General features: G+C 49.8%; 1 protein-coding gene across 1 annotated transcript in view; it reads left to right on the top strand.

Moving 5' to 3' along the window:
• Positions 1 to 11335, top strand: part of LOC139749669 (uncharacterized) — an 11970-nt gene extending 635 nt beyond the window's left edge. The window contains exons 1-5 of the mRNA XM_071663833.1: positions 1 to 83; positions 468 to 777; positions 2690 to 3659; positions 5231 to 5362; positions 6221 to 11335. The exon at positions 1 to 83 is cut by the window's left edge and continues 635 nt beyond it. Of these exons, the coding sequence (XP_071519934.1) occupies positions 1 to 83; positions 468 to 777; positions 2690 to 3659; positions 5231 to 5362; positions 6221 to 10114 (5389 nt within the window). The 3' untranslated portion in view covers positions 10115 to 11335. The remainder of the gene's footprint in view (positions 84 to 467; positions 778 to 2689; positions 3660 to 5230; positions 5363 to 6220) is intronic.
• The last annotated feature ends 283 nt before the right edge of the window (positions 11336 to 11618 follow it).

Genomic DNA, 11618 nt, shown 5'->3' with positions numbered 1-11618 from the left:
CCGGGTGTTGAAGCCCGCTGTCTCTGCCCTCGAAATGATGGTCAAGATGGCAGAGGAAAGAGGCAAACATGGCGAGTCTAAAGGTAAATAATATAAACCTCTATTTTGGGTCTTTAAAGAATTATAGATTAGTAATTATCATTACGTGGGATGCTGATAATAGTTAAATTATCTATGTGGTTTTGTGTCTTTGAAAATTATAGATTGATAATTATCATTGTGTGGGATGCTGATAATAGTTCATTGGTTTATGTGAGGTTATATCATAGGTGGATAAACTGTCGATGTATGTGAAGAGAGAGAGAGAGAGAGAGAGAGAGAGAGAGAGAGAGAGAGAGAGAGAGAGAGAGAGAGAGAGAGAGAGAGACGCTCTGTGTCAGTGACGTAAGGCGGGCAGAGAGACCTTGGCTTCTTAATCTCAAAATTCCATTCATACTGAACTGGTTTTTCGACTCGTCCTCCACCAGACACGGCGTTTGACCAGACCAGACTCGACACCCCAGACCATGACAGAGACCATCTGCTGGAGCGAACCCCCGCCCCAGACCACACCCAGGACCCCCACGCCCTCGATCATCATTCCTCAGACCTCGGCCCCACCGAAGACCACATCCCAGACCACCAGACTCGGGACTATGTCCCAGATCATCCCAAGAACCATGACCCTGAGGAGGAGTCCACGCAGAGGGCCAACACCCTCGACGACTTCGACCAAGACACCTTCGACGTCGGCCCCTACTGGGTCCAGCAGGGGGAAGAGGACCACCTCCTCTACAGGTGAGGTGTTCAAAAGGGGGAGGTGGGGAATGGGTGACACTGACGGGGGTTCGGTGTCAGTTCTGGTACACTGTTGGGTCATGTCATGCCAGACGCAGTGTAGGTCATGTCGTGCCAGACTTAGTGTAGGTCATGTCATGCCGGACACAGTGTAGGTCATGTCATGCCAGACTCAGTGTAGGTCATGTCGTGCCAGGCTCGGTGTAGGTCATGTCATGCCAGACTCAGTGTAGGTCATGTCATGCCAGACACAGTGTAGGTCATGTCATGCCAGACTCAGTGTAGGTCATGTCATGCCAGACTCAGTGTAGGTCATGTCATGCCAGACTCAGTGTAGGTCATGTCGTGCCTGACTCAGTGTAGGTCATGTCATGCCAGACTCAGTGTAGGTCATGTCATGCCAGACTCAGTGTAGGTCATGTCATGCCAGACTCAGTGTAGGTCATGTCGTGCCAGACTCAGTGTAGGTCATGTCGTGCCAGACTCAGTGTAGGTCATGTGCCAGACTCAGTGTAGGTCATGTCATGCCAGACTCAGTGTAGGTCATGTCATGCCAGACTCAGTGTAGGTCATGTCATGCCAGACTCAGTGTAGGTCATACATTCAGGACACAGTGTCATACTGACTTACGAACCCAAATAAACTCCATATTAAAGAGATACTTTCTAAACTTTGCATCATTAATGTTTCTCATAAAGTTATGCAAAGACATTTTGCAGAGTTTATAAGATCATTAGAAAAAGTATATTAAATAAGGTTGTTTTTTTTACACGTATCACGAAACTTAATTCTAATTTATATTCTAAATGAAATTTGATAGACAGTATCATTACTGCCATTATCCAGAACGTATGATAATACATAACATATTTTTTTTTGTTGTCATGACTAATCTAACCCTTTGTCTAGCGATGCTTTGATTTCAAATGGAGTTTAAAAACAATCGAATCTTTCTCTTCAACTCGCATACTTCTTTATAGCATCTTCAATCCCCCACAGTCTCTTTCCTTGCTGGTCGCTTAGTATGGCATTCTGAAGATGATTACTGACCTGATTAATCATATGTTAACGTAGAGTACTGGTGTCATCATCTCTGAGAGAGGTTCAAGGAAATCCTACGTCTGTGGTTTATGATGATGTGTCTATATATAAAGCTTTTCAAGGCGTAGAACTTCGGGTCTAGTATCCAAGCTTCCTTATTTCGCCTCTCGTTTCTCACTCTTTGTCAATTCACATCCATTCTTTTCCTACCCTTCTCTTCGTCACCATAGATGTTGGTGGGTTAACCTCCCTTTTATCTTCCTTTATCCACATCGTTGTACCTCAAGGTGCTGCTGAGCTGTCCTCACATCTGTTTATATATTTCGTGTGTATCACCCTCGGTCTGTCTTCTGCAAACCCTTCAGTTCACTTTGACATCTGACGATTCATAACCGTATTCCTACGTCTCTCTCTCTCTCTCTCTCTCTCTCTCTCTCTCTCTCTCTCTCTCTCTCTCTCTCTCTCTCTCTCTCTCTCTCTCTCTCTCTCTCTCTCTCTCTCTCAAATCCGCTCCATATTCAATCTACGTCTCATCTTGATGTAACGACAGGCTATTCCCAGTGGATCAGACGTGCTATAAGTAATGTCTGTAAGGCTCGCTGGCTACCTCTCTCTCTCTCTCTCTCTCTCTCTCTCTCTCTCTCTCTCTCTCTCTCTCTCTCTCTCTCTCTCTAAAATATCCCTCATGAGTCTCCCATTTACTTCGATGTGTCTCTCTCTCTCTATTTCCACCGCGCGTCATGACAGACGTACTTAAATATCTTAAACTCGTATGAACAGCGCCTAACCTCTAAGAGACGTTTACGTGAATCAAGATGTCTATTCTAATATCAACATGTTTTCCTTTTTATGTCTGTGGCGCCCCCACCAGTTTGGGGAATGCTGGAGAGGCCGTAGACTTCCCGTATGAGGAACCATATGTATCTCCTGGGCCTGGCTCGTACGCCCCTTCGACAAGTCAGTACTCAGTGAGAACACGACTGCCCCAGCAGCCTGCTCGACAACCACTGGGACCCGACCATCCATACTACCTTAGGTACCCCACGGCCCAGCAGTTCCTGAAACACGCGCCCTCGCAGCAGTCCCCGCAACGCACGTCCTCGCAGCAGTCCCTGCAACAGGCATTATTGCAGCAGTACTTGCAACAAGCGTCCTCGCAGCCGTCCGCGCAGCACCCGTTATCGCAGCAGTACCCGCAACACGCATCATCGCAGCAGTACCCACAACACGTCTCATCGCAGCAGTACTCGCAACACGCATCATCGCAGCAGTACCCGCAACACGCATCATCGCAGCAGTACTCGCAACAGGCATCATCGCAGCAGTACCCGCAATACGCATCATCGCAGCAGTACCCGCAACACACATCATCGCAGCAGTACCCGCAACACGCTACAGAGCACCAGCTCCCGGAACGACAGCTGTACTGGCAAGATGCCAAAGACCAGCTGGCAGAACGGCTCGAGGAGCGTCTCTACCAGCTGACGCAGAACCCACAGGCACAGCTGATCGTGCAGCAGCTCCTTCAGCGCCACCCGCAAGCACATAGCCTCATGGACCAGACGCTGGACCATCAGGTGACTGGGAGTGGGCTAGTCCAGTTACTTCAGCAGTATTACCACCACCACCAAAAGCAACAAGAACAGCAACAGCAGCAAGAACAGCAGCAGGAGCAGCAGGAGCAAGAGCACTACGGGGTCCCTCCTCAGTTCCAGATGTCACTCCCGACCCCTAGCGGGGGCTTCCACAACAACCAGGTGGACACCTTCAACATCGTCATCACCAAAAACCTGACGGGGGGCCAGTCACAGCCATCTGTCCAGTTCCTCTCCGATGCCAAGGTGAGGATGATCCTCTCCCTCTCCCTCTCTCTGGTGGTGATCTTTACCTCCTCCTCCTCCTCCTTCCTCCCCACCAGCTCACTTGAACACATCCTCCTCACATCCCTGCCGCTGGAGAGGGCATCTCACGCAATCTCTCCTCCTGATTCGAGCCATATAGTGTCTATCTTCCTCTTTCCACACAGAAGATGTGAGGCTTCACATCCATACATCAGAGGTAGGTTAAGTTTTCCTCTCGTGGAGGCCTCCTTCACACTGGAAATATCGCGTCTTCTCATTACCCACAATTCTCAGGACAGGATCCAGTTTTTCCCCCTTAGATCGACCCTTATCTTCATCCTCCATTATAAGGGCTCTTAACCGCTTTCAGAAGCCCTCCATCCACACCTTATGGAGTGAGAACCTCCCAAACTCCTTTCCTGTCGATTCCTTTTATAGTTTTCAAATCAGACATTGGCAAAGCCACATTGTTCCTCCCCGTCTCTAATACTCTGGACATGCCAACTTTTGCTCGTCCTACCTGTATACAGTAGTACTATACAGGCACTCCACCCGTCCTTGGACACCTCACCTTGAGCCATACATACACATTCGAACACTCAACAACATTATCATTCCTATCTCGAAAAGTTCATCTGCAATCCCAATCTCTAGCCTCTTTGCCAAACTTCATCTAACGCAGGGCTTTCACTACCTCTTCTCTTTTCACCAAATCATGACTCTTTCACTTCGCATACTTCCACATCTCAAACACTCAACATCTTCCACCATATCATTCAGCTGCCCTGGAAATTTTTCATCCATCTCCTCTTGACTTTTCCATCTGCCTCCTTGTGTGATATTCCCATTTGTTCTTTTGTTGTCCTCGCGCTGTTCACCTCCTTCTAACATTATTTCTTATTCTCCATAAAGTTTGCCAATATTCTCTCACCCTAGCTTTCATTTTCCATGTTTGTGAGCCTAAGGCACCATCATGGTGACCCCTTGCAGCTTCCTCTTGTATATCTCCCAAACACTCGCACTCCATCCCTGCAGGAAACGCTCGTATACCTCTCATTTCTTATTAACTAACAAAACAGGTATTCCCAGTCAGTCCTTTTTCAACACACAACAAGCTGTTTACTATTGCCATTCATACAAAGTACCCCTGTACAGTGTCACTAGGTGTTAGTTGTTAGAATGATTTAATACAGTATATACAATTGCTATACAATCTGTATATAACGTCTACAATAGAACATACATAGATAGCTTTACATATACACAATATATACATGACATTAATAGAGGGGCTGTGTAATGCTCCTAGAAGAAGGAAACTCCTTCAGAAGAAGCATCAGTATTACGTATGGGGCATGTGGCTGATGTGGGGAGTAAGATGAGGTCTCCTGCAGGAGGCTGAGGACTGGTGGTGGTGGTCCGGCAGGACATTGTAGGTGGTGTGGTGAGGAGGAGGAAGAGGTGGTGGACACCTCAATTCTCAATTCGTTTCTCGTTTACAACTTGAGGATCCAAAGGTCTTCAGGTGAGGGAGGATCCACAGTTTAAGTTCCATGTTCCTCCTCCGGCAGGTGGACTCCATGCTGCTCAACACTAGCATCAGCTCCGTCACGGACATCCAAGCTCTCAAGCAGGTGGTCGAGTCGGCTGTCAACCAGGCCGTTGCTGCCAGACCCGTGGCCATCCAGGAGGCCATCGCCCAGGTGAGGTTGATCCAGGAGGCCTTGGCTCGTGTGAGGATGATCTAGGAGGCCTTGGCTCACTTGAGGTGAATTCAGGAGGCCTTGGCTCATGTGAGGTTAATCCAGGAGGCCTTGGCTCGTGTGAGGATGATCCAGGAGGCCTTGGCTCGTGTGAGGATGATCTAAGAGGCCTTCGCTCACATGAGATTAATCCAGGAGACCTTGGCTCATATGGGGTTGATGTAGACCTTGGCTCATGTGGGGTTGATCTAGGAGGCCTTGGCTCATGTGGGGTTGATCTAGGAGGCTTTGGCTCATGTGGGGTTGATCCAGGAGGCCTTGGCTCATGTGGGGTTGATCCAGGAGGCCTTGGCTCATGTGGGACTGATCTAGGACGCCTTTGTCCAGGCCGAGGTTGATTTAAGAGGCATAACCAACTTTTTTATCAGTGTAATTCCTTTCCTTCATAATGTGATTTGATCTAAACATACGAGAAAATTACAACCTGGATCATGACAAACGTCGTGAAGTTGCCACATGTGTTGAGGATCTGTGGCAGAACTAGAGAGGGCGGGTGTTGCCCCCATGACAGGACGAGAGAGAGAGAGAGAGAGAGAGAGAGAGAGAGAGAGAGAGAGAGAGAGAGAGAGAGAGAGATACGTCTCCTGAGCCAGCATGAGACATGGCCCAGACGTGTGTGTATGTGTGTGTGTGTGTGTGTGTTATACGAGTCGTCCTCCAAAAAAAAATCGTGTGAAATTTATCTATGATCTCCGTGCGTTGAGTAACGAACGTGTCGGTAGTAGTACATACATGTAGGTTTAGTACATATAGTAGGTATATATGACGGTTTACCTGACGTAGGTGTTCGTCTTCCAGGTGGTGGAGAGCCCTGGGCAGGAGCCGACGGTGAATGTTGTCAACTCGACGATCCCAGACCTGAAGGAACTGGAGGTGACCATCAACAACCTCCTGGGTTCGAACGTGGTGTACGACGCCGCCCGCCACAACAACACAGCCAAGGGCCACATCCCCCACCCGGAGGGATCCGTCGTCAAGAAGCTCCTGAACAACACCATCGGCGTCGGGAACCTGAACATCAACTCGACGTCCAAGACCAACGTGGTGAACATCTTCATCATCAACATCATCGGTGGAGTGAGGAGTGGCGAGGATGTGGACCTCCCTCCTGCTCCATCAGGGCCCAACGGTGGCCTCAGCCCATCCGGTCCATCACCTGGCTCGGGGAAACCTCCGCTGGGCTCCACGGCCGAGAATCTTGGGACGCTCGAAGTCCCCGACGTAGATTCTGCAATCCTCTCCAGTCTCTTTACCTCAGGCCCGTCGCCGCCGCCCGCGGGAGTGTTGCCCTTGAAACCTCCGGAGGGTGTGCCTCCTCCCGTACCTCCTCCTCCTTCTGGATTTTCTACATCTGGATCGGTCCACAGCTCCTTCGCTTCCCTGCTGGGATCATCAGGTCCTCCCGCTCCTCCTCCTCCCGCATTGTCACCATCTTCTCCGTCCCAGTTCGAATCGAAAGGTCCGCCAGCTTTCCCGCCGTCGCTGCCTCCGCCACCTACAGAAGGTCTCTATGGAGGAGGACGCCCGCCCGGCTTCGCCACGGGAGCACATCCTGCCAACCCGGAGGGCATCATCCTCAACCACAACCAGGTCCTCAACCTCCTGCCGCAGTTCATCAGGGCGACCACTATCCCACCCGTGGTGCCACTGTACAACACCACTGTGCATGAGATCTTGGGTAAGAAGCCTTCGGTCCTCGGCCTTCTGCCGAACAAGGTCTTCGAGCTCGTCAAGCCTCACGTTGAGCCGTCAGACAACAGCTCCTACGGTGGGATTTTCCGTAAGGCGGACGTGGGTAACCTGACGAGTTATTTCCCCACAGGGTCACCCCCTAGAGTACTTGATGACGTGGGTTTAGGGGGCAGCAGTGCCACTCCTTCCCATGCCCATTTCAAGTACCCGCCACTCACGCCCAGCATCCCACTAACTGACCCAATTCCTAGTAACCCATACCCTTTCCATAAGGACTTTACTTCACAATATTCCAATGTGGGATACTCTGGTCTTCCGACGTCCTCACTCCTCTTCCCAAGCCTTGTTGCGAACCTCTCGCTGACACCTGCCCTAGGCTCAGCCCGCAGTCCGAACCCTCACCCAGGCGGCCTGGTGCCTCACCAGAGCCCAATGCAGGAGTTCAACATCGTCAACGAGGACCAGACACACAGGCAGAGTGAGAGTAACCTTCTCGCGTTAACTGGGAGCAGCAACAGTAGTCCCGTTGGGGATGGAGTTTCTTCGACCGTTCGGAACTCATTTGCATTAAGAACGGGAGTGACGGAGCAACGCGAGGAGACGCCCCAGGCGGCCCCAGAGCAAGAACCAACCGGTAAACAAGGGGAGGAGGCGAAGAAGAAGAAGAAGAGCAAGAAGAAGAAGAAGTCTTCAAGCATCAGCGAGATCGCTGCGGAAGCCATGGCTGCAGCGGAGTCCCGCATGGACAACCTGATGAAGGCCGTCGCCATAGGAGCCTTACCGAGCGGGATCGCCTTCGCCACGGCCCTCTGGCCGTACTGGGCGCCCTTCGTCCTGGGCAAGAGGCGTCGACGCAGCCTAAGCGACGCGGCGGAGGCCACACCGAGAGCCACGATCACTCAGGACTGGCTCAGTATCCTGACGGGCATGAAGTACAAGGACGCAGGGACTAACTTCCCCACAGCTTGGGAAAAGAACAAGAAGAGTCCGGTGAAGAGGCTTCACTCATCTCCCACACCCTGGTCGGCGGGGAGCAACACGCACGTGGAGAGGGAGCAGTCAGGAGAGGCATCAGGTATCCTCCGGCAGGCACCAACAGCAGGAGACGTACCTGCGTCGGTAGCTGATGATGATGCAGAAGAATCAACAACAGTAAGAGGATCACTGGTCGCCGAAGAATCGGCGGCCATCACCACTGAATCAACGTCTGACGGAGAATCATCGCTCAAGGATTCAGGAGGGTTCGTTACGGGCGCTAATCAGGAGGCGGAGAATTTTATTGAAGTGATGAAGAATCCATCGCCAGAAGCGGCCACCAGACCAGAGGTGGTAAACGAGCCAGCGACGGACGCAACCACGAGTACATCGGAAGCGCCCAGAGAGACGGAGGCTATAATCTCCAACCCAGAGGCATCCTCCAAGTCTCCAGGCATCAAGGTCGTGAAGGCCGAGGAGGTCATAAGAACCACGGAGAAAGCCGCGACAGTCAAACGGTCGACGACCACCAGTGCAGCCGCCGTGACGACCACAACCAACAACAAGTTAGACGACTCCATCGCCCAAGTGATGTCATCACTGATCTCGGATAACGACGAACCCAACGCCGTCCAGCGGCAGCCCACGGACACCGTGAGGGAGTCGAGCACGACCACGGAGGAAAACAAGAATAAAGACGGTCCGGCAGACGTGGCCCTCGTGACCAACTTCCTGTACTCGGCTCTGAACGGGTGGAAGGGTGGGGAAGGTCCTTTTAACCCCGACAGGGACCCCGTCGGGCCGAAGGAGGACCTGCCTCCCGCCGTCACCGACATCATCGACCTTCAGCTCAGCACGGACGACGTCGGGCAGGTCCTCAACGTGACGAACAGTCCGATATTCTTCATCAATGCGGTTCCTGCCGTCATCAACAGGATCACCGGCACGACACTACCGCCGTCAGGTGGGTCGCCTCGACCTCCTTCTTCCTCCGACGCCGCCACCGCCACCATCATCGCCCTCCTGCAGCAGCAGCAGCAGCAGACCGACCGGCCGACACCCGTGGCTGACACGACCTCAGGAACGTCTTCGGTCGCGTCTTCGTCGTCAGCGGCGTTGTTCTTCACCCAGTTCCCCAACAGGAGGAGAACAACGACAACATCGACTTCCAGACCGACTCTGTTCGTCGCCAACGAGCCGGTGACCCACACAGAGGTCGACACTGACCCAGACTCGACCCCAGAGGCTGACGAGGTCACCCAGCAGATCACACCGACGCTCCAGTCCCCGGACGATGTCCAGGTCCCCGTCCAGCCACAAGACTGGGTCACCAGACGGTCCACGACATTGAGACCTTATCCTGTGGGGACGACGACCCCCGCCAGCACGACACGACCGACCACAACGACAACGACGACCTCCACAACCACCACGACGCCCCGTCAAAGGGTAGCCACCACCACCCCTGCCACTACCTCTACTACAACACCCACAACCACACCTACGACTACAACACCTACGACGACTACACCCACAACCACTACACCCACCACCACCACTACTACTACCACTACTACTACAACTACAACTACCACAACTCCAACCACTACGACTACGACCCAAGCCCCGGGTATCTTGAACGCCATCTCATCCGCCATCGGCACCTCGAACGACCAGCTGCAGAACGCCATAGGCTTCGTGGGGTCCGTGGCGGTGTACGGAGCCGCCGCCCTTCTGCCGATCTGGCTACCCATCGTCCTGGGCAAGAGACGAAGGAGACGCGATCTGCAGAAAGACGAGGACGACCTTCAGGAGGTCCTCGAGGCTGTGAGGATGATCTACAGCCCTCCTCCAGTAGTTCGAGAACCACCACAAAGTGGGATAAAATCTCCAGACAGAGCCAGAAAGAAGTTTGAATTTCCCGCCACTAGTTCGAAAGAAAACGGTAGTAACGGCTATACAAAGATTTTAAAGTCAGACACTCGTTATCTGGAGGAGCTGCAGAACTGGATACAAAACCAATAAGGGGAAAATATAACATATGAAGTGTGGTCCGTCCGAGTTGTGTTGTGTGTGTGAATGTTGACAACTCACTGTAAGAGTTTGAACTATGTGTGTTTTATGTACGGCTTATAAACTACATATCAACTTACAGGCACATATTCTGTTACGGTATGTTAGTAATTTATTGTTATTTTAAGTACGTATGTTTAATATTTATTTTTTATGTTCTTGTATTTATTTGTATTTAAACTAAATTAACGACAGTGATATAGATATATTAACATGATCAGTCTTCACAAAATAAGCCGATCTAGATAATTTTTTTTCAGTAATTCTGCAATGAGGAGAGAAAGCGTTCTGATCGTAATGTCAGACGTAGAATTAGCTTTGAAATATTGTCCCTTAATTCTGTAATTCCTATTTTGATCCTGCACATGTGTGACCAAATTCTGATTGCTTGCAGAGATTAATAACGGTCCATTTTCTGCAATATCTTGCGTTTTCTTTTTTTTTTCTGGATCTTTTTCATTGCAGTATCATATGAAATGTAGCAAATGGTATTATTGTATAGTATTAGAATGTTTACATCATGTAAAGAAATGCAATAGACAGCTATTTAAATGCAAACTCTGCTGGTAATGATAACATTACTCACTTATACTGTAATTTTGAAAGATACTATTCAAAATACTTTTTTCTCCATTGTACCATATTATATATTTTCAATAGCCATGTACGTCTTGAAGGCGTGTGTGGCTGGCGTAAGAACTACCTTGAATAACTGAACCTATCGGTCATGTCTGCTCGAGTGGAGATTATAACATGGTGTTGATGGTCTTCATGCTCCCTGGCAGTCGACAGACGTAAGACCCAGACAATCTTCATTATATTTGCCTTACAACTTGACTGGTTGATGATGATGGAACATCCACTGGCCCTCCCAGAACCTAATACGGTCTCCCTGCTCTCTTCTTTCCGAAGTGTTTCTTAGATTCGCTGTATTCTTAAGTTACCCCTCCCTAAATCTTCTACACACACACACACACACACACACACACACACACACCCTTATTTCCCAAACCCATAAAACCACGCTCTAGTCGACAAAAATAAATATTCTTATCTCTTTTCTCCAGCCACTAGGAAGTACTTCTCCATACGTGATCTTTGTACAATGATTTCTTTTATCCTGTACAGTGTAACATTTCCCTGACCAGTGTTACATTAAATATTTATATCAATTTTACTGATTTTGAGATTTTCTCCTTTGCTTTTAAAAGAGTATGAGGCTCCGTGTTGTATATTGAGTCACATATTGCAGGGTTAGGTTTGGAAAATATATGTTTCATAACCATAGTGTACAAGCATTCTTAAAAGGTTCATAGAATATGGGATAATCCCAAGTACAGTGATGACATTGTTTAAATAAATGATAAATTAGATAAATAACTGTTTATTGGGTTTTAGACAGCCATTCGGCTGAGTGATCATTACGACACTGAGTGATCATTACGACACGCGTCTG

The sequence above is a fragment of the Panulirus ornatus genome, chromosome 8 (genome assembly GCF_036320965.1).
Source record: "Panulirus ornatus isolate Po-2019 chromosome 8, ASM3632096v1, whole genome shotgun sequence".
NCBI lineage: Eukaryota > Metazoa > Arthropoda > Malacostraca > Decapoda > Palinuridae > Panulirus > Panulirus ornatus.
The sequence above is the reverse complement of the archived record's forward strand: the minus strand, read 5'-3'. Positions and strand labels throughout refer to the sequence as shown.